Genomic DNA, 22,878 nt, shown 5'->3' with positions numbered 1-22,878 from the left:
ACGGTGAAACTCTTTTTATAGTGAATATTTCGTGATAATTGTTCAGATTTCTAGGTGTAACCACTTGATTTTTTGAAATTTTTAAAATTTGAAACTGTTCATATTCTGATAGATTCTCAAAGCATTCAAATTTTGCAAGTTGAAATTTGAAAGTTTCGAGAGAGGGCGATGTCATGGGCAAATATCGTTAATTCGATATTTCAGCGGTTATTATCGATATTTTGTAAAAAGGAGAGGATGGACACATGTCAAAAGGGGATTGGTCCATTATATTCTAAAAAAACTATAAATAGACTGCAAGGAAAAGATTAATTAATTAGAGATCATTACAACAAAATGGAAAACTAAAAAAGAGTAAAAAGAGAAAATAGAGAATATTATTATTACTCAAGAACGATATTATTACTCAATAACAAATATTATTTCAACTCGATTTCAATCTTGATATTTGATCTTACCAATTCATTAGGGTTAATAGTGATCAATTTCTTAGAACACTACAAATAAGTTCATCATTTTTGAGACCCACACCATTAGTGAACTAAAATGATTAAATTGCACCCTTTCAAACTTCTTCCTCTCTTGTCCTCATCCCGTCATTCCTCCAATTAGTAGGGTCAAAATTTGTCTAAGGTAATAAGATAAAACACAAAACCGTTGGTCTTATGACTTGGAGATAAGTTCAACTGAAAAAACAGAACAGAAAACATGGCTAAAAACTCAGATTTTGGAGCTTTTATGGAAAAATTCACGTTACTTCCTCCGAAAACCTCTTCTCCTCAACAACTACCATTATCTGGTCTCACTTTTGCTGTCAAAGACATGTAACTATCTCTAAACCTTATCTCTAACGACTATTTTTTTCATGTTATTAGTTCAAACTAGTCATTATCAGTTTTTTATTCATTGTGTTGTTCATTTTCTGATTATAATGCATTTCTAGACACCCTTTTCTGTGTTTTAAATGGGTTTCTCTCATTTTTTTAGTAAATGTCTAGTGTTTATATAGTGATCACATGTTTTTGGATTGGCAGATTTGATGTAAAGGGTTATGTTACTGGATTTGGTAATCCAGATTGGGCAAGAACACATAATGCTGCGGTATCGACTGCTCCAGCAGTTTTAGCTGTTTTAAATGGGGGTGCTACATGTGTTGGTAAAACTGTCATGGATGAAATGGCGTACAGGTTGGTTATAATAATTTAGTTTGTGCCTCATATGATTTAGTTAACTAGTAATTTCAGTGTAGATTTTTAGTGCAATGGTTAGTTAATTTCTCCTTTGGTAATAATTTTGTTTAATGTTGGACTATACTTTTCGCAAAACATGTTAGTTTGACCATTAGATTTCATGAATGTTTTGACCAAGAGATTTCACAGAATGAGACACCGGAAAGATAAGACCGTGTGTTACTACTGTGTTGAAGGATATATAAGATTGTGTAGGTTTTACTCAATATGAAGCATTTCTTCCTCAAGAAATCAAAGTCGTGTTCCGTTCGTTTATTGGTTCACTTATATATGGACCTTCCACTTGTTCTGCATTTCTCCTGCTAATGAGCCAACTGCCTCAGTCATCGAGTTCACATATAAAAATATACTATTTTGTACTTGGTACAATAGACTAGTTGTTCATGTCAAATGTTCTGGTAATACAAGGCATTAATTAGATGGATGACCTCTTGAGACAGTCGCATAGCCATAAAATTAGTTAATTGCGCGCTTGGTGTGGATGGCCACCATGATGATGGATTCATCCTCAACAGAACCTATATCTTCACAGGAAGGTCTTTGGTTCAGGTCCAGGATGGCCCAGCTGCGCTGTAGGATGATGAGGTTCATCATCTTTGTGGTATGCTTTATACTTTCTGTGTAGAGTGATAGTATGTGTACTACTAATGCACCAACCAGACAGTAAGGCTGCAAACACTTTTTTTTATAGCACTCTGTATGAAATCAAATATGTTCAAGTTTTAACCGAATATTTATTTTAGTTTGAAAGGCATAATCACATAGATTTTCAACACATTGATGAAAAAACTATTGTGGCAGTATAAATGGAGAAAATGAACATTATGGAACCCCCACGAATCCATGTGCTCCTGATCGGGTACCTGGAGGATCTTCCAGTGGATCTGCTGTAGCAGTCGCTGCAGAGCTTGTAGATTTCTCTTTAGGTAGCTTTTCTTCTGCAGTGTTGTCTTATTAAGTGGTTCTTTCATGGCTAGAGTTAACAGTACAGAATTTTGATGATACCTTTTTGTTTCTTTGAGCTTCTAACAGTTATGCAAGAACATCAAGTGTTACAAACTACATAGAATGGTCCAATACATGTTCCATCTTCCAAATCTAGCATCCTCTTTCACAAGGGTAACATGTATGTTGAAAAAAAAAGATGGATCTGATTTTGACGTGCATGATCTCCATGCAAGGAGATCATCTTCATTACATTTGGCGCTTAACTCATCTCCATGCAATCTGATTTCTTTCTTTCACACTAGTTTGAATATATATATGGGGCCCCTATATTCAAACCTAGATAAAAATTGTTGTCATCTTTAAAAAGAAATATAATGGTCTAGAAATGGCGAGTTTTTGCAATCATCCTTTGCCTAGGTTAGAGGTTTCCAAATGAACTGAAATTGTGGAGATGATCTTTATAGTGAGTACATCGTATCCACAAAAAATCAGGTTTGAATTCATTTTCTAGATAAAGTTTTACTTACGTACTTGTTTTAACTTAAAATAAGTATGTACTTCTAAGAGTGGGACTATGTATATATATATATATATATATATATATGTAAAATATGTAAAAGAAGTATGTACTTCTAAGAGATTATCATAAAAGTCATAATGGGAGAAAGGGAAATCGTATTTGTGTAAGAGAGCTAGCATAATCAGGGTTTAATCATTAAAGGTAGTAAGCAGATGTTTAGATTTATTTTTTCCAACTAATCCCATTATGCTACATGTCGAAACAATTTGCAAATATACAAAACAGCGGTACTTTTCACATTCGATATCAATCCGGAAAGAAATTATTGTAGTGTTGATATTCATCATTCCAAATATTCTGTTCAAGTGTCCTTATTTTTATTTTTGAAAATGTCTAAATTGTTTGAAGCAGTGGATGCTTTTCTGAAACCCCTTTTTCATTTTCACTATTTCTTGCAGGTACTGATACTGGAGGAAGTACAAGGGTACCCGCATCGTATTGTGCAATATTTGGCTTTCGACCTTCACATGCAGTTGTTTCGACAACAGGTGTCATTCCGATGGCACAAAGCTTTGATACTGTTGGTAAGTTAACCTCCCGTGTTCCCCTACTAAATGACAGGATTTTTCTTTGATTTTTCAATATTTTTTTCCCTCTTTTCATGTTCGGATATAAAATTCATTTAATATTTCAAGTAATGTGGTACACTACTTAAGTGGAAAATGTGAAGATATCTGGCAAAATGAAGTATCAAATTCCACCCATGTAAGTAAAATGATGTCCCAACAAGAAGAACCGGTTGCACCAGGAATTTGGATATGAATATCATGCCAATATGGTATGAGACTGTGAGAAGGAAGAATTTGTTTGGTTGTACAGAATCTGCAGGAAACGTGACCCTCTATGTTGGTATGAGTCAGCTAAAAAATTATTTGAGCAGGATGTTGTTTGTTTATTTCTGTGTTTATGAAGAGTAACCCATTCTTTTGCAACTTATCAAAAATAAAAATAAGTAAAAGAAAAATACACTAAAAAAATTATCTTTATGTTATTGTGTTCATTCAATCATGCAGCAATATTTTAGGAATGAGTTGATCTCTGTTTAACTGTATGACCTATATCCGATGTCTTGCAGGATGGTTTGCTAGGGATCCTGTAATTTTAAATAAAGTAGGGCGAGTACTACTACAATTACCTTACGTGGAACCTGTGCAACCTAGGCACGTTGTTATACCCAATGACTGTTTTCAACTTTTGAGTATCCTAAGTGATCGACTGGCTCAGATTATTATTGAATCAGTGGAGAAACTATATGGCTGTAAGTATGCAATTCTTTTGTAGTTTTTCAATCCTGTTGTTTCCTACTTGTTTTACTGTATCCACCAGTGCCCTGTTAAGGGAATGATGCATATATCGCTATTTTGCACCTGCAGCTCAAGTTGTAAAACATGTAAACTTAGGTGATTATGTCAGCGAAAGAGTTCCAAGTCTTGAACATTTTATTGATGAAAGCAATAGACATCAAGAATATATACCTTCCTTGATAGCGCTTTCAAGTGCAATGCGATGTCTTCAGAGGTCTGGAAAAAATGGTATACGTGAGTGCTTTGTTGTTTATCATTGTATATTAAATCTTACATTTAATTCTCATTTTCAATTGTAGGTACGAGTTTAAGACCAACCACGGCAAGTGGGTAACTACAGTTAAACCTAATTTAGGTCCAGGGATATCAGAACGGGTTTTGGAGGCCATTAATTCAACAGATGAACACATTGACACCTGTCACTTAGTCAAGACTGAACTTCGTACTGCTCTAAATTCTCTTCTTGAGGTACTCTGTCTTTCTGGTTTTGTGGATATCTATATCTTCTTCATAAATTACTGTGTTATCCACTTATCCTAGATGTATCAAACTCTAGGATATGGAGTTGGTATTGACAATATATGATCTTAAATGGACGTTAAACTTTTCTAATATTCCAAGAAAATAGCAGCTGTTGGGAGTTTTCCAAATTCCAAACACATTTTAAAACGTAAAAGTCATCGTTCCCTAAGGCAGCTTTCCAGGGTTATACCATTATAGTGTTACGTTCACCTCATCTCTGGTCTTGTTCTCACTTTATCTATTTTAGGCACGACAGTACGACCAATTGCATAAATTTATAGATACCATCCACTTGTGGTTTACTTGACAATTCATCTACTCGTCTTCACGTGTCTCTTCTAAGGGTCCTCTTGATTGTTTCTTTGCAGGAATTTGGAATCCTTGCAATCCCTACTGTCCCCGGTCCGCCTCCAAAATTAAGAACGCAAGTAAGTCTGCTGGAAACTTTTCGTGCTAGAGCTTTTAGCTTGCTATCAATTGCTGGAGTGTCTGGGTTCTGCCAGGTATTTGCCTCGACCATCGGTACTTGACGATCGTTTATGATGCTTCTCTTAAATACTTTTTATTGATATAACATCCATTGCAGGTGAACATACCACTTGGAATGTATGATGGCTTCCCCATTTCTATCTCTCTGATAGCAAAACATGGTGCAGATGCTTTTCTACTTAATATTGCTGAAACCCTGTACATTAATCTTAAACAGCAGGTTGAAGTTGCAGAGAAACATAGGTACTGAAGATGATATACTTGTATCATTCAAGAGAAGCTGTAAGTTCCCTGTAACATTTACATCACACAACGTATCTTATGTTTATTTTTCCTCCATGATGGTAAATACAACTTTGCTTGTCGTTTAGGTTTCTGAAAATCTCTAGGTAGTTGTTCATGTTTGCTAATATCTCACAGAAAAGAAAAATGGTCTAGAGAAAATTGTAAATGCTCTTACAATTAGAATAATTAATTTAGGTCATATACTCTTGAAGTATGAATCCTCTTATCCAACACTCTATGATTGCTACTTGACTAAAAAAATTTACTGTAAAAGAATTCTATCTGAACAGTTGCTACAGATAACACGCGAAATGGGCTTATTGGCCCCGTTGGCATCACAAAAGATAATCCCACTAGGAACCAGGTTGTGGGCTTACCGCACTTGCAAAAGGCATTAGTAGTGAATCTATAATAGAATATCTTAATAAATAATAAATGTTACAGAACGGGAGTGATAGAAAATATTTCCAACAAAAGCGATATGCTTTCAGTTTAGGATCTTGCTAAATATTTCATTGATATATCAAGTTAACACTTGGGTACTAGAATAATCCCTGTTACTCGTAGCTGGCTTCACGTCTTTCTTATTTTGTCAGGCCAAAAGTGACCTCGGTTTGATGTCTACATGATCAAGTTTCCTTGCTTCAATGTTTTCAAGGAAGAAAACCTGCAAGATCTCCCAGTTCTTCAACCTCTTTCACCAACTTCTCTACCTTACCCATCATCTCCATTAGCAGAAAAACAAAGCTCACTGTTGCAAGTCCATCACCATTTACAGTCCCTAAAGCGGATATCGCTTCACGGAGCTCAAGTCTTGTTGACTGTAGCTTTACTATGATTACTGCTCCTGGTCTAGACCTCCTCATGTTCATTATACTGTCCCCAAGCTCCCTTAACGTACTGACTAGGAAGGAGGACACTGCTTCACATGGATCCTTGATACTCAACCTGAGAGGCATTGATGGCTGAAGAGGAATTGGGTAATTAGACTTGTAAATAAAATCGAAGAAGATAGTCCAGCGCTGTGGTTTAGACTCGGTTATTTTTGGTTTTATGGTTTAGGAAAAGTGTTAATACCTGTGGAGGAGATTGGAGACATCCTTTAAGTGAAATGATGGAAGTAGCCAACTCCCTAAGCAAATCTCCAATGTACAAGTACTTATCCCATGGATGGTTAAACCCGAATTTCCCATGCCAGGGTTCCCATTTTGCAAAGTTCGCCTGAAGCCAAGAGAGGAAACTTATGCCGAAATTCCATTAGATCAATATATTTATTAAGCCTGCCAGATCCAATGATATGGTCAACTAAAACCACTTCTTTTACAGGATTGAGCTGGGACATTAAGATAGACACTAAGATTGGTCCGTGGCAAGCCTAGCATCTATATGTGCGTTAGTGTTCCTTTACCAGTATTGATGCCATTGATTGACTTTTGTGAAAGGAAAGAAGTTTGATACCAGATTGTCGTCCTTGGACTTTGAATGTAGCACAGACATGTAACCATCCGAAATGTTGCTTGCTCTGGATTTATTATTCTCATCCATCGTTTTGAAGTATACTTCTAAGCACCCTACAGTAAAATGGTTAAATAACAAATATCAGATCAAACATTTTCAACTTCTCCAAGTAACATATGAAGGATGAAAATGCTAAAACCTCGTTGGCCGTGCTTGATGTGCCACGACTGTGGACTCAGGCAGCCAAAAAAAGAGAATAATAAAAAACTCGTTCCTCAGACAAATTCCAATTTTTTTGTAGTTTTAGATTAAAGTGAAAGATTAGTGGCAAGGAGACTAGGGATGAATTGTTTTTAGAGAGTTGCATTTCCCGCTCAATGACAATGTTTTTGTCTTGGGAGTTTTTTATACTGGAACGAGGGTTTTGGGATCCTCAAACAACTTCCTTCGAAGGGAACATGCATTTTTTGGCTGGAGTTTAAAAAAACTGAAAACTTCGACAGAAGGCCTTAAATTATGGAAACATTGTGGAGATAAGAATCACAATTGGAAATGGTTCAATCACTTGGTACATTAGTATTGATGCTCATGGTTTGAAGTATCGATCAATTACCTTCAATTGAAGTAGCGAGATTATTGAATTTGGTGACTGTTGAACAATGAAGTTCATCACTAGCCCACATTGGGAAGATGAGTAAGCTTGTGAGCATGCAAATGACAAAGCCTATAACGATTGTAGCAAGACGTTCACGAGCTAACACTACGGTCTGCTCACCCCGCAGTCCAGATACGACAACCAGATTGAACGTAAGGATAAAAATCAAGACTCCATAGTCATATTTCTTCTTTATACTTGGAACCAATCTAAAATATGTTGCAGCTGCTCCTGAACATCCATGTTTAACATGTTGGTATTTTGGTCAGTAGAGGAAGTGAAGAACCAAGGAACACGTTCAATATCTCACTTGCTAGTTTAACCACTTAGGTTAAGTGTGCTTACCAAAGATAAAAACAGATGTTCCAACAGTGGCAGCCCTAGCAGTCCCACCAACTTCTTGAGCTAACATAGCTGCTAAACAACCTAAGAGGCCACCTAAAACTGTCCCCATGCCACGATTCAGACCCTTGCTAAGTGTAGCACCTGATCGACAAAGTTATCAACTTATCATATCCATCATGTTGCCTGTGTCTGTTTTGTGCCTTTTTGAAGTACTTGTTACTTATTAGTATGTATGTCCATGTCCCCGCCGCCCGCATAATTCAATATCCAACAGTTAAGCTACTTCAAGTGAAAGAAAAAAATCATCTTGTAGCATCTCGTAGCCTTTGGATATTGATTTTTTTTTATAGCCTTTGGATATAAAAAAATTATTTTTTTTAGCCTTTGGATATATGTAGCATCTCGTAGCCTATCATACATATAAATACATTTATACATGTGATATCTGAGGATAGACAATGCTGTTGGTAGCAACATAATGTTTTCTACCAAATGAATCATGTATCATCTTAGCATGTGAACAAAACGAGGGAAATATTTTATATTCAGGAATGCTATTTGATAGGCATACGATATGAAATAACATAAAACCTATTACCTGCAAAGAACTCGAAAACAACTACCACAGTCATGATAGCCCACATGGCATTTTCTCCTACTTGATCGAAAAGAGGTTCCACAAGGTATAAAAGTGAAACCAAGGCTAAAGCAATTCCAACTTTGATACTGTGAATCAGTTGTTTGGTATCATATGTGCCTTTCTTTATTATAATAAGAGAAAGAAGAGAGGATCGGTTCTTCTTCTTAGTGTCATTTTCTGCACTTGGAACAGATATTACAAAAGAATTCCTTGATGACATTTCTATAGTGCCCAGTATGTTTGAAGTTGATGTGGAAGATAACCAAATATTCACGCACACATTATATATACATGCCTGGCCAATGTGATATGAAGTGGAGGGAACAGCAGTTATGACTTGTGAGCCAGACTACTGATTTTTGGCATTCCTATGATTACTTTTGCCTAAAGAAACAGAACAAACAGAATGTGCGCAACACGTGGCATACGAACTGTCGTAATAAGTTATTAACGATATGGATACAACTCTTAAACCTAATTATATTTGCAAAGCTTTACAAAATACTACTTAAGTCCATGAACTATTTCAATGATACTGAAATAATTCAGTTTTAAACATCCTTAGCAAACCAAGCTTTACTATTTTTCTTACTTTAGTTAAAGTTCCAATTTAGAATAATCATATGTGCAAACTTCTTTCTGCATATATTGTAGTCATAGGATGCGACAGTCTGTCGATTCTCTGTCCCCAGAGTTGATGATCGTGTTATCTAGACTGAATGGCCGCAGTGTCATAGTTCAATGTTATATTCTATTCGAGGATCGGACTAATGCAACATATATGTTTTTGCTACATGCACACATCCGTGTAAATGTATACAAGGCCTGCAATTAGCACACAAGTATCCTGCAGTAAGAATGTACCAGTTTTTTTTTTTTGGTAAAGAGAATATTTAAGGTTTGGTAATGGTGCAAACATTGACATTTGGTTGGATCCGTTGATTCCTACCATACGTGACCATAAACTTTTTGGGCCACCACCCAAGCCAAACCAGTTTAAGCCTGTATCCGATCTTATTGATCCTATAACCAGGGTATGGAATTTGGATATTATAAACGAGTTATTCATCTCCGCAGTGGCGGACGAAATTCTTAAGATCCCACTCAGTCAGACTATTCATGACGACTCTATCAGATGGTTGGGAGAGAAGAATGGTGAACTCATAATTAAATCAGTGTACAAGTATCTTAGCAGTGCTTACCAAGAAAATTCACATTTTTCTTGGAATTACATCTGGCACCTCAACACTGCTCAATGGGTAAAGCTCTTCTTATGGAAAGCAGTAAAAAATGCCTTACCGACAAAGGAAAATTTGAGTTACCGGAATCTACCTATCCGAGATGTAATAACCAGGTGGAGTCAACCTCCCATGCTGTCTTCCATTGTCCTATGCTCAAGCGTATCTGGTATGATTCTGGTCTTGGCCTAAGAACTGAAAATTGGAACCCGAGTGATAATCTCAACTCCATCTTGAGTAGTCTTATCAATCGACACAATAATAAGCACGATATCATTTACATACTTAGCTCTGTAGCTACAACCATGTACTCCATATGGATCGATCGGAATGACCTCACCTTCAACAACAAGCAAACTCCTATCACCACTATCCTCTTCAGGGCAAGCACTTACATCACCAAGAACAACCAACCACTTATCAGGAGTACCAATTGGCCCAGCATAGGCTCATATTGGTGTTACATATCTACAGATGCATCTTAGGTGGACAATTACACCGAAGCAGGCCTTGGTTTTGCTTTATGGAACTCTGCTGGTATATGCATTGGTGCATGACATGACAGAGTTAAGAGCTGGGGACGGAGAAGAGGCTGAAGCCAGAGCTATCCTTGAAGGACTACAATTAGCACAACAATTGCAAATCAATAAAGTAGCAATATTGTTAGACTGTCAAACCCTTGTTGTTGTCTTGGAGCGCAGAGGAACAATGCTTTCCTGGGGAGCACGTCTATAGCTCATGATATATACTTCTTATTAGCTAAATTAATTGAGTGTAAGCTTTACTATGTTAGTAGGACCTTGAATTTTGTCGCCCATACTTTAGCTTTTAGAGGTAGACAGGCCCCTCCGTACTTTTGTCTGGACCTTGTGTCAGCACGGTCCTTAGTTGAGTTATCATCGAGTCTGTAATTATGTAATCTTAGGGAGTCGGCCCCTTTTTATGGGCTAACTCTCTTTTGCTCAAAAAAAAAAGAAAGAAAAGAAAGGAAACCTGTTTTAAAAAAGTTTGCATTTAAACTATCGAAAAATATTATTTTATAGATTTACTACTATTTATCTTTTTAAGATAGTGAAAACTACTTGTATAAGAAAAAAATAAGATTTTAAGGCTTTGACTATAACTATCCACATTTTGTGGAAATGAACAATTTAGTTATTGAGTTTTATAACCGTTTTATTATCTCTTTTACCTTTATATAACTACCAAATATTTTCACTAAAAATAAAGTAATAGAGTTCACTTATAATCACGTGGTTTGCATTTTAATATAGTATATCACAAACAAAAACCACAAAAATTAAACCACTTAGGTTATAAACTTAACACATTTTAAAATGCAGATGCACAACACATTTTAAAATGCATATGCACCCACATTATAAACTTGCTTACATATTTAAAAGTGCATATGCACAATGTATTTTAAAATGCAGATACAAAATGCATTTTATTATGATCTGTTCAACCAACTACTATGAAATGCAACTAGTTGGTTTATGGTTTAGTGTCTAGTAGTTTAGAGTTTATGCTTAGGGCCTAGTTTACAGGGGGTTAGGGATTAATGTCTTAAGGTTTAGGGTTTAGATTTAGGGCATAGTTTGTAAGGGTTTAGGGTTTAGGCTTAGGCCGGCCGGGGTTGTTTGTTTTTTTTGAATTCAGCATTCAAAGCCTCTTAAACTTAAGTTTTAAGCATTCAGAGGCTTTAAACTTGTTTGTTTTTTTTAAGTAGTTTAAGCATTCAGTGGTACTTTCAGCATTCAACATTTAGCACCAAAGTTTCTCTTGAATGCTGAATTCTAATACTTGAAACGAGGAAGTCCCTCCTTGCCCTTTCTTAAGAACTCAATCTCAAAAACCCATTTACTTTCTTACCTTGACCTTTGTGGCTTCAAAGGTTCTTCAAAATTTGATGTTGACGTAAGGGGTTTTTTCATTTTTTAGGGTGAATGATATCCACTTTGTTAAAAATAGAATTACATATATATTTTCTGAAAGTAAACAAAATATGAAAATAAAACGTTAAAATATATTTGTAAAAGCATATTTTAAATAAATTAGTGTTACAAGAAATATAATATATATTTTGTTTTACAAGAAATCAAGTTAGTGCTTAAAATAGATAGTATGGATAAAATTGTCCAAATGATTTATATTCAGCCTTCAGAGCCAGGTTATTCTAACAAAAAACAAACATGTTTTTTAGAATTCAGCCATCAACATTTAGCATTTAGAGGATGGGCCATTTAACATTTTGCATTCAGCATTCAGAGACTCAGAAAAACAAACGACCCCTTAGTGTCTAATTTATAAGAATTTTGGGTTTAGTGTCTAGATGTGTAGGGTTTATGTTTAGAGCCTAGTGTCAAATACCTCTATAATATGGGAGGCGTAGCAATTTTAAAGTTTTTAGACCATATGCATTTTAAAATGTAAAGTATGTTATTATAAGTGAATTCCCAACTATTTATTTTAAAATGTTGAGTTCAAATAACTTAATTATCGAGTTAAAATACATTAAATCAAGTGCATTTTTTTAATATTTATAAAATTTTAAGAGATTATGGAGGAGGAAATCTCATTATTTTCCGTAGTTGCAAATAAATAAAGAGGGTATTCTTATCTATTACTTCCAAAAGTGGGTTGACATGAGTTGAATTCTGGTTTTGGTCAAATTTAGATGTAAAAACTAAAAATATTATGCCTCTGGCTTTGGAGTCCAAACATTTCTTAACGGACTCCATTAAACTAATTTTCTGTATAGCTCCAACATGTGTATCTAACAATGCATGTAGGTCTAGGCACGTGCCCTCAGGAATAGTTAAGTGGGCATTTCTATTTAAATCAGTACGATTAGATCGAGAGAGCGACTAAAGGATAGGACACCACTTTCTAAACAAATGTCTTGCAGTTCAGAATGTATCAGGTTAGCTTATAGATAGTCCTCCAACATGCGTGTCTTCATTAATCCAAGCATGCATTTGCAAGCACTTTTCAGATATATAATTTAGTGGATAGTTTCATCCATTTGAATTCGTACTAGACACCACCTTAAATTGACTGAAAGGTAAGACAGCACCTTCGAAATGCTTGTGTTCGTTAGGCCACCATGTCCTGCCCACCAATGAAATACACCAATTTTTCAAGTTCGATGAGATTAAGTCTTTTACTTCATTTATTGTTACTTTTGAACATCGATCAGGTGACTGGCAATAGGGATATTTCCTTCATCAGAACATTACCACATACATGTATGTTGATATCCATCAACGTATAGCTGTGACTCGGCAAGGCCCAAAATATCGATATCGATCAATATATCGGTGTACCCAAAAACCGATATATATCGGATATATCGGATATTTCGGATATATCCATGAAGTCCAAACTATTTAAAATATCGGAAATATCGGATATATCGTAATATAATATCGGAAATATCGGATATATATCGGAAATATATTGGAAATATCGGATTTATATTTTAAAACAAAAAGTCAACCGATATATATGATTATATTGAAATATCGATTATATCCAAAACGATATATATCGGGAATTCTATATTCGGTGGATATATGTGGGGATATATACGATAATCGGATATATCGACGATATTTGGGTCCATGTGACTCGGGGAGCGGGGGAGGGGGAAATATATATGAAAGAGCTACGGCATTGAACTAGTTAGAGACTCCAAAAATGTGGTACTAATGTGGAAGTAACAACCAATTACTTTTGTTTCAAGAGCTTACTGCTATCAATTAAAATAAGATTGTCATAGTGTAGATTAGCATAACAGAATTATTCAGGCATCTGATTCTCAGAGAACAGTCGATGTATGCAATGGGAGGGATCCCCCCTCATAGCATACTAAGATTTAAGATATACTTGATTCTATTCAAAATAGGAGCTAGTCCTTTCAGTGTATTTCTTTTGGTTTTAGACAGACAATCAGTCTGCTGATATACCAGCCAGCGGAGGATTAGTATTGTGATTAATACAGATTACTGTCAGCCTAATTCCAGCTTACTCTTTCAAAGGAAAAAAGAATATGGAACTATATATATGCTTAAAATCAAATACCTCGAAATAGTCATTCTCCATTTATTCTATATGGGGTGATTAGATTTAGGTTCATTACAAGATAACTAAATCCGGGATAACATTGGCTAAAATGTTAAATAATTGTCAGAACTCAGAAGTGCTTCGGTGAGGATAAATAAAGAGTGGAGGCTCCACTAATTAAATAGAGCTGGCAAAGGGGATAAGAAGCACCACCAGATGAATTGCTGAAATTCACTGATTGAGATCTGCTTAGCTTGGGATGGTATAGGGATGATACAAGTACTTGATTACATTGCTATTAGTAGTAAAGATTGTTAGAGAAGGGAACACTTAATACTTCAAGAACATGGTTCACGATGCACCGTTGCGTACATGACAGTGCAGAAAGTGAAGTTCTGAGAGCACCTTACATGGTACACCGCACTGCAACATTGCACACATGTGATGAACCCCTTCCTAATCGTGATCATATAGCACAGACACGAATTCTGACAAAGTGAAAAACTGAAGGTTTTATCGAAATCTGACACTTGCCGATACTCTATGTTTTCTTCTGTAAGTTAAAATTTAAAAAAAATTGTCAATGATAAGTTCCATCCATGATATGTAGCTATTGATGGAATGTGAGTATTCACCTACATGGATGAGTGTTTTCTTATCAACAGACATTCTCTAATGATGTGAAGGGTTGTTTTCTTACTACCAAGGACACGTACTCTCTATATAGATTTGGTGGCAGAATTTAAAGGCACATCATACTCTGTATACTGTAACTCGATAAGATTCCACATTCCCATTTACAGAAAATGGCCACGCTAAAGCACGCCCACCCCAACCCCCTGCACAAAATCTGATAACGAAGGTTCTCTCTCCAACACGTTTCTCACTTCTGCTGTTACGTTTGATACAGTGTTTTTTTCTCACAAAAAGTTATTGATTATGGACCTTGAGGGATAAGCTTTTATTTGGTGGCAGACGATAGATGGTTACGCGTTGTTAGTCTTGCTTGTATACCCGCGTTGGCGTTATGTTCATGTATTTCATGATTGTAAGGCTATACCTAGTGTTTCATGATTGAAAGGCTCATAGACTAGTGTTACTCTATTAATGATCCTCCCTCTATTGATCATACTCTTAGGGAAGTATGTAACTCTTTGAAGATTAATCAACAGGTGAGTGTTTCTACAGCAACTCACACTTTTGAACTGAATTTGTGAACACACTGACGTGGCAAGCAGAGAGACCTTGATTTTCAGTACTTCTTTGACCAATACACACGCACTCCCTGCCTGACGAGTGTCATGTTAGTGTGTTCACAAATTCCGTTTAAAAGATTCGGTTGCTATAGAATTTTGGATCAACAGGTAGGGTCTGCCGTATGTAACCCATAACTTATTAAAAAGAAAAAAGATACTCTGACACAGTTGGTATATGTCTTATACTGAAGTAAATATTAAAATGTGGAAATTCCAGAAACACAAAAGAACATCCGATTGCTAGTCATAGACCCTTTATCATCATGTTGTTATTTGTTTCTATCCCATCTTCTGTGGAAATTTCCATATGGAGAAAAATCACGTGTGTGGCAATAAAGGGAAAGGATTGAAAAGAATGAGAGGCGGGAACTGGTTAATCTAGTAAAAAGAAGAAAGAAAAATGTACACGTGATGGGTTTATAGTAACAGTGTAAATGTGATGGATCACTAGACAGATATAATAGTATAATACAAGACTGGTTGCTGGGAATCTGCTTAACTTCTGGCATTGTGATGCAGTACAGATTATGGCTGAAGAATACTTGGATGAATACGATGGGATCGTCAAAATATGAGAGGTTGCTATGATCAGTAAGGGCGCGGGGTGCGCTCAGTTTTGACTTGATGCAAGCACGGGTCGCGCTCAATGCTAGAGGATGTTACAGTAGAGCGAGGACGACATAGGCCGCTCAGTTTTGCCTTAATGCAAGCGCAGGTTGCGCTCTGGGCTTTATCGTGGACTTTACACGAATAATCGATTGTTTTGTTTATTTTTGGTAGGATTAGTTTGGGAAAGTCACCGCTTGTTTAGATTAGGGTTATGACGCCTATTTAAAGGCTTAAGAGAATTGTGATAGGAATTTATTCATTGATTTTATAAAGTTATTTCATCGTTTCTTGGTTAAAGAGCGATTCTTTTGATTGTTTGTGAGCTAACGCATTTAGTATTACATTAGTTGGTATCAGATTCAGCTACGATCTAAATATGCCTCGTCAAGCAGCAAGAGGACGTGGTAGACCTCAGAGAGAAGCTTTTCTGGACGATGTGTATGCTCGTGACCGCATGGCCGAACTTTCAAGGCAAGTAGCAGTGCTAACCCGCCAGGTCGAGGCCCTTAATCGGCAACCCGACCAACCACAAGACCGTGAACCACGACACGTGGAGGACGTTCTGGAGGCAGAGGATAACAATCCCTTTGCTGTTTTGGAGGAGGATGATAATTTCCCGCGTGTTCCGCAACACAGAGAGAACAGATGCTGGGAATCGGGTTTGAAAATTGATTTGCCTGAGTTTCATGGCAGCTTACAGCCGGACGATTTAATTGATTGGCTCGGGACTGTGGAGGAGGTTATGGAGTTCAAAGAAGTGTCAGACGACAAACAGGTGGCACTTGTGGCAACTCATTTTCGTGGTCGTGCTATGGCTTGGTGGCAACAGTTGAAAGCGACTCGTCACCAAAGAGGTAAATCTAAAATCGTTGATTGGGGAAAACTTAAAAAATATCTCCGTGCCGATTTTTTACCATTCAATTATACGCGTGAACTATATCAATGCTTTCAGAACTCGCGTCAAGGTGCAAAATTTGTGGATGACTATACCAAAGATTTTTATCAGTTATTGTCTCGTGTAGATTTGACAGAGTCTGATGATCAGTTAGTGGCCCGTTATATTGGGGGTTTCCGTTCTAACCTGCAGGATGCCTTGAACATGTTTGATGTTTTTTCGATCTCTGAGGCTCATCAACGTGCTTTAATTCTGGAAAAACAACAGAACCACCGGAGTAGTGGTCCTGTTCCCCGTACTCCTAATGTTCCTATCACTAGGCTGCAGAGTCCCGAAGCTATAAGTCATGGTGCTAATGCGGTTAAGTATTTTTGTTGTGGTGAGATGGGTCATTATGCTAACCGATGTTCCAAACCGCCTGCTCCTGGTAAGATTTTGTTTGTCGAGAATGAGGATATTAATGAGGATCCCGTGGGTGGTTTTCTGGGGGCTCCCATCTTTGATGTGGGTTCGGATGACAGTCCGGAAGAACTAGTCACTGGTGACAGGGGTGAACTTCTGGTGGTGCACCGACTGTGTTTTACTCCTAAGGAGACTGAGGGTGATGGTTGGCTCCGCAATCATATTTTCCAGTTGACTTGTACCATTCTAGGGAAGGTCTGTAAGCTAGTTATTGATTCAGGTAGCTGTGAGAATGTCATCTCTTCTGAAGCTATTTGTAAGCTTAACTTGGCCACTAAGAAACATCCGGCGCCTTATTCTCTCTCTTGGCTGAAGAAAGGCACAGAGGTAACAGTGACTAAACGTTGTTTGGTTTCTTTTTCTATTGGTTCTACGTATGTTGATAATGTGTGGTGTGATGTTGTTACTATGGATGCTTACCATTTGTTATTGGGTCGCCCCTGGCAATTTGATTGGCGGGTTGCTCATGATGGTTGGAAGAATACTCATAGTTTTCAGTTTGAAGGTGTTAAAATTGTGTTAGTACCAACTTGGAAGCCTGTGCCCACAGCCTCAGCCGAGCCAAAGTCTTCTTGTTTGGCTTTGCACAGTTTTGAGACCGAAATGCTTGGTGCTAGTCACGTGTTTATTTTAATGTGTGAACCTAACACGCCGAAGATTGCAGTGCCAGCGTGTGTGCAGGGATTATTACAGGAATTCTCAGACCTTTTTCCGAATGAGTTACCGATTGGTTTGCCTCCTATGAGGGATATACACCACCAAATCGATTTGGTTCCTGGTTCTAAAATCCCAAATCGTCCGCATTATCGGATTACTCCGAAAAAGCATGATAAGTTACAGCGACAGGTTACTGATTTGCTTAATAAAGGATTTATTCGGAAAATTTTAAGCCATGTGCGGTTCCTGCTTTGTTAGTTCCCAAGAAGGATGGATCTTGGCGTATGTGTGTTAATAGTCGGGCTATTAATAAGATCACTACCAAATATAGATTTTCTATTCCCCGGTTAGATGATCTTCTAGATCAGTTACATGGTGTTGTCGTCTTTACCAAGCTTGACTTAAAATCTGGTTATTATCATATTCGCATCTGAATTGGTGATGAGTGGAAGACCGCCTTTAAGACAAAGGAGGGCGTATATGAGTGGTTGGTCATGCCATTCAGCCTCTCTAATGCACCCAGTACTTTCATGCGAGTCATGAACCAGGTGTTAAAGCCATTTATGGGCAAGTGTGTGGTGGTTTACTTCGATGACATCTTAATTTACAGCAAGGATACCGTGTCTCATCTCCAGGATCTCCAGGCGGTGTTGTCTGTCTTACGCCAAGCTCAGCTATTTGATGTTGTTGCAAATCGCGTTTTTGTCTTGACTTCGGTTCGCGTTTTCGGGTTATGTGGTTTCGGCAAAAGGAATCTCTGTGGATATGTCTAAGGTCGAGGCGGTTCGCTCCTGGCCTAGCCCGACGACATTAACTGAAGCCCGTAGTTTTCATGGGTTTGCTTCTTTTTATCCCCGCTTTGTTCCTTATTTTAGTACTATCACTGCTTCTATTACTGACTATTTGCGTGGTAGTAAGTTTCTTTGGTTTCAGGCAACTGACGAGAGTTTTCAGTTTCTCAAGACTAAGCTTATTTCGGCACCAATTCTTAAACTGTCGGATTTTTCATCTCCCTTTGAAGTGTGTACTGATGCTTCTAAGGTTGGTATTGGGGTTGTTCTTAGTCAGCATACTCACCCTGTCGCTTATTTCAGTGAGAAACTCTCAGGTGCGAAACAGAACTACAGTGCTTATGAGTTAGAATTTTATGTCGTTGTTCAAACCCTTAAACATTGGCTTCATTATTGAATTCACTCTGAATTTCTCCTTTATACTGACCATGAAGCACTCAAGCATATTGGTAACCAAGATGACGTCAGTGCCCGACAACTGCGCTGGTCTAGTTATTTGCAGGATTTTACCATTGTCTTGCGCCACAAATCTAGGGTTCAAAATCGTATGGCGGATGCTCTTAGCAGGCGTTCTTTGTTGTTGGTGTCCTTGCGTACTTCTGTTTTTGGGTTTGACTCTTTTCCTGAGATGTACACTAGTGATCCCTATTTTTCACTTGTTCTGACTGCTATACAGGAGGGCCAGTTATCTGAGTTTTCTTTACAGGAAGGGTTTTTGTTTAAGGGTAAGCGTCTCTGTGTTCCTGCGTGCAGCCTTCGTCTTCACCTCATCACTAAATTGCATAATGAGGGCCACTTTGGGCGTGACAAGACACTACGGCTCGTCTCTGAGTCTTATTTTTGGCCAGGTCTTAGCACAGATGTTCATAAATTTGTTGCTCGTTGTCATATTTGCCAAGTCTCAAAGGGCCATGCTATTAATGCAGGGTTATATATGCATTTACCTATTCCGAGTCGTCCATGGTGTGATATTAGTATGGACTTTGTTCTTGGTCTTCCTCGTACTCAACAGGGTCATGACTCTATTTTTGTGGTGGTATATTAGATCGGTTCGCTAAGATGGCGCATTTCATTGCGCGCAAAAAAACTACCGATGTTATCAGTGTTGCCCAGTTGTTCTTTCACGATGTTTACCGGTTACATGGTTTGCCTACCTCTATTGTTTCTGATCGGGATACTCGTTTCCTTAGTCATTTTTGGCATTGTTTATGGAAAATGATGCACACTGAGTTGAAATTTAGTACTGCCTATCATCCACAGACGGATGGCCAAACTGAGGTTGTTAACCGGTCCTTGGGTAATCTGTTATGTTCATTGGTGGGTACTAAGATCAAACAGTGGGATTCTCATCTTGCCTAAGCCGAGTTTGCCTTTAACCGTTCGGTTAATCGGAGTTCTGGGTATAGTCCCTTCCAGGTTCTCTATGGGTTTAATCCTCGTGTTGTGGCTGATCTGGCGCCTATTCCTGGTTTACAGCCTATTCATTCTACTGCTTCTGAGATTGCTCAGCACCTTTAGGATACTCATGCTACTGTTCGTTAGAAGTTATTAGAGTCCAATGCAAAGTACAAGGATATTGTTGATCGCCACCGTCGTGATGTTCATTTTGAGGTGGGTGATTTTGTCTAGGATGTCCTTACTAAAGACCGTTTTTCCGTTGGTGACTATAATAAATTGAAACATCGCAAGATTAATTGGTCCTGTGGAGGTGATTGAAAAGATTAACGCGAATGCCTATCGCCTTCGTTTGCCTAGTCATATCCGGACTTCGGATGTCTTTAATGTTCAACATCTCATTCCATTCTGTGGTGATTCATCTGACGATGAGGATGCTTTAAATTCGAGGAAAAATTCCTTCCAACCATGGGGGAATGATGCAGTACAGATTATGGTTGAAGAATACTTGGATGAATACGATGGGATCATCAAAGTATGAGAAGTTGCTCTGATCAATAAGGGCGCGGGGTGCGCACAGTTTTGCCTTGATGCAAGCGCAGGTCACGCTCAAAACTAGAGGATGTTACAGTAGAGTGAGGACGACATGGGTGCGGGGTGCGCTCAGTTTTGCCTTAATGCAAGCGCGGGTCGCGCTCTGGGCTTTATCGTGGACTTTACACGAATAATTGATTACTTTGCTTATTTTTGGTAGGATTAGTTTGGGAAAGTCACCGCTTGTTTAGATTAGGGTTATGACGCCTATTTAAAGGCTTAGGAGAATTGTGATAAGGATTTATTCATTGATTTTATAAAGTTATTTCATCGTTTCTTGGTTAAAGAGCGATTCTTTTGATTGTTTGTAAGCTAACGCACTTAGTATTACATTACATTGACTATAACTCTATAGACACATTTGGACCTGCACCCGTTATATACTCTTAATCGTCATTATCTCACTGACGAAATTATTGAAGAATTCCTGTCATGTATATCTTGAGAAAGAAATCTATGAGTCCAATCCATGCTTTTCAGCTGTCCAATTGAGATTGAAACATATAAATTAGAGAAGGATAAAGTATTTTGATTAGTTATAGTAGTAGTTCCCTTTGGGATTTCATATAGTATTGGTGTAGCAAAGATTAGTCATTTAAGCTAATTGGAGGAAGAGCCGAACAAGTTCCCCTCACTCCTAGGTAGTTCTTGTTTTACTAGTTGGAAGTTAATGGTTTAATTTTTGGAAAATGTCAATTTTTGTGGCATAAGATTGACAGGTTTGATTATTCTTGTCAATCTTTTGGGATAAGAGCCATTTCAGTACAATAGTGGATGCTTTAAAGTAAGTCTAATGGTGGGCTATATGGGGTGCTAAAGGCAAATATAGCACCCCAACCACAAAAATATTATTCCAATGGGGCTGCTAAAAGGGTCTTAAATTTGGAAGGAGTCAAAAACTTAGCCAAAGTTAAGACCTTCGCTAGCAGCTGCTATAATAAGTTCAGGAGATGGACGGCATAGTTTCTGCCGTCCATATGTTAAATTTCGACGGACGGCAGAAACTATGTCGTCCGTCCAAAAAAAATTCAACTTGAGTTACAAAATAATGGACGGACGGCAAAAACTATGTCGTCCGTATCATTTAGCACTTCAAAATAGAAAACGCGATTGGATTGGTTTTTTGATTTTAGAGTGCCAAATTTGGCTGGACAAGCTAAAAGGCCTATGTGACACCTATGTGGCACCTTTTAGCAGCCCAATTTAGCAGCTCTCCATTGGACTTGCTCTTATAATTTGGAAAGGTGCTATATGGAAGTGTTAAAATGTGCCACATAAGATGTTTTTTAGCTCTTTTAGCATGCCCAACCAAATTTGGCTGGCCAAACACAAAAAACCATTGCAATGGACACTTTTTAGTAGTTGTTAAGTTCAGGAGACGGACAATAGAAACTCTACTGTCTGTCTGTTAAGTTGCAAACGGCAGAAACTTTGCTGTCTGTACCTAGCAAATACAAAACGCGAACTTCATTCATCCCCTTCATAAGTTTCTCTTCACCTTCTTTCTATCTCGGTCACCCACCTCGAATTTTCATTCACACCTCGAATATCGACGATTTTTTATTGGGAGAATCATATAGCAACAAGGTATGACTTTATAACTTGGAAATTCGATTTTATTGAGGTTAATTTTTTTTAAGAATAGTCTATTTAATATGAAATTCAAATTATTTGGTTGGTGAATTGTTTGTGATCCATTAATTGGTTGATTGGGCATTATTTGGTGGTAATAGATTGATTGTGCATTATTTGGTGGTAATTTGTTAACTAGATATCAAATTGGTTGGTTGATCATGGTTAATTAGTTGATTGAGCATTATTTGGTAGTAATGGGTTTGATCATGCTTGAATTGCAGGTGTCGTCCACTTAAAATGAGTAACAAGAGCAAACAAAATTAGTTAGTAGATTGACCAAAGAGTCAACATCAACGCTAAACGATGATGAGGATGAAAACGATGTCTATACTTTGCAAAACCATTCCATGCTTCCATTTCCAAACCCAATCGAATGATCGATCCATTAACACATCCTCTATTGGCTAGAAATCTGAAAACACACATCTCTCATCATGTTAGTGTAAATATAGTAAGCATTTTATCATTATTATTATTTTTTAACATCCTAATTTGTATTTTCTTTAATTTTAATGAAGTGTTTTGAATAAATGTTCAGGCAGCGGGGGAATTGAAATTGCGGTGTATCCTACATTGGCTAGAAACCTAGAAACACATATCTCTCATCGTGTTAGTGTAAATAGGATAAGCATTTGATCATTATTTATTTTTATTTTTTTTAACATCCTAATCTGTATTTTCTTTAATTTTAATAAAGTGTTTTGAATAAATGTTCAAGCGGTGGGAGAGATAAAATTGCGGTGTTGTTGGGCATCTGTGAACAGTTGGTGGAAAATAATGGTTGCCAAAGAGATTGTTTTGT

The 22,878-nt window shown here is 37.4% G+C and overlaps 3 protein-coding genes across 7 annotated transcripts; 2 read left to right on the top strand and 1 right to left on the bottom strand.

Annotated features, from left to right (window-relative positions):
- The first annotated feature begins 632 nt into the window (after window positions 1–632).
- AMI1 (amidase 1) lies at window positions 633–6,949 on the top strand. 5 transcript variants are annotated; one of them, XR_015195912.1, is made up of 11 exons: window positions 633–824; window positions 1,035–1,187; window positions 2,052–2,176; window positions 3,177–3,302; window positions 3,854–4,036; window positions 4,152–4,296; window positions 4,382–4,550; window positions 4,973–5,107; window positions 5,191–5,206; window positions 5,311–5,375; window positions 5,975–6,949. XR_015195912.1 is itself a non-coding variant. In XM_086561282.1 (10 exons), the coding sequence occupies exons 1-10, from the start codon at window positions 709–711 to the stop codon at window positions 5,316–5,318; spliced, it is 1,176 nt and encodes a 391-aa protein (XP_086417408.1). In that variant the 5' UTR covers window positions 633–708; the 3' UTR covers window positions 5,319–5,475. The 5 variants fall into 5 exon arrangements, 3 of the variants coding, with proteins under 3 accessions (XP_086417408.1, XP_086417407.1, XP_086417406.1); XR_015195914.1 differs by having other exon boundaries at window positions 6,705–6,841; XM_086561282.1 differs by lacking the exon at window positions 5,975–6,949 and having other exon boundaries at window positions 5,311–5,475.
- LOC147499528 (aluminum-activated malate transporter 12-like) lies at window positions 5,776–8,747 on the bottom strand. Its single transcript, XM_086561283.1, has 6 exons — window positions 8,435–8,747; window positions 7,837–7,977; window positions 7,450–7,722; window positions 6,837–6,949; window positions 6,456–6,599; window positions 5,776–6,343 (listed from the first exon to the last, which is right to left on the bottom strand). The coding sequence occupies exons 1-6, from the start codon at window positions 8,694–8,696 to the stop codon at window positions 6,032–6,034; spliced, it is 1,245 nt and encodes a 414-aa protein (XP_086417409.1). The 5' UTR covers window positions 8,697–8,747; the 3' UTR covers window positions 5,776–6,031.
- A 7,276-nt stretch (window positions 8,748–16,023) lies between these two features.
- LOC147499527 (uncharacterized) lies at window positions 16,024–18,849 on the top strand. Its single transcript, XM_086563493.1, is given in 3 exon segments — window positions 16,024–17,890; window positions 17,893–18,226; window positions 18,390–18,849. Coding segments are annotated over 3 exon segments (2,661 nt in total).
- The last annotated feature ends 4,029 nt before the right edge of the window (window positions 18,850–22,878 follow it).

The sequence above is a fragment of the Coptis chinensis genome, chromosome 5 (assembly GCF_015680905.1).
Source record: "Coptis chinensis isolate HL-2020 chromosome 5, ASM1568090v1, whole genome shotgun sequence".
NCBI lineage: Eukaryota > Viridiplantae > Streptophyta > Magnoliopsida > Ranunculales > Ranunculaceae > Coptis > Coptis chinensis.
Note: the sequence above shows the minus strand (reverse complement) of the source record. Positions and strands in the feature narration are given on the sequence as shown.

What these genes read in the sequence shown, in the direction of transcription:
- AMI1 (XM_086561281.1), top strand. Translation starts at nt 709, where the DNA reads ATGGCTAAAAACTCAGATTTTGGAGCTTTTATGGAAAAATTCACGTTA. An exon ending in ACTTTTGCTGTCAAAGACAT is followed by an intron (nt 825 to 1,034) that starts GTAACTATCTCT and finishes TTGGATTGGCAG; the next exon opens with ATTTGATGTAAAGGGTTATG. An exon ending in AGTGGAGAAACTATATGGCT is followed by an intron (nt 4,037 to 4,151) that starts GTAAGTATGCAA and finishes TTGCACCTGCAG; the next exon opens with CTCAAGTTGTAAAACATGTA.
- LOC147499528 (XM_086561283.1), bottom strand. Translation starts at nt 8,696, where the DNA reads ATGTCATCAAGGAATTCTTTTGTAATATCTGTTCCAAGTGCAGAAAAT. An exon ending in TGTTTTCGAGTTCTTTGCAG is followed by an intron (nt 7,978 to 8,434) that starts GTAATAGGTTTT and finishes TTTGTCGATCAG; the next exon opens with GTGCTACACTTAGCAAGGGT. An exon ending in GTCTCCAATCTCCTCCACAG is followed by an intron (nt 6,344 to 6,455) that starts GTATTAACACTT and finishes ATTCCTCTTCAG; the next exon opens with CCATCAATGCCTCTCAGGTT.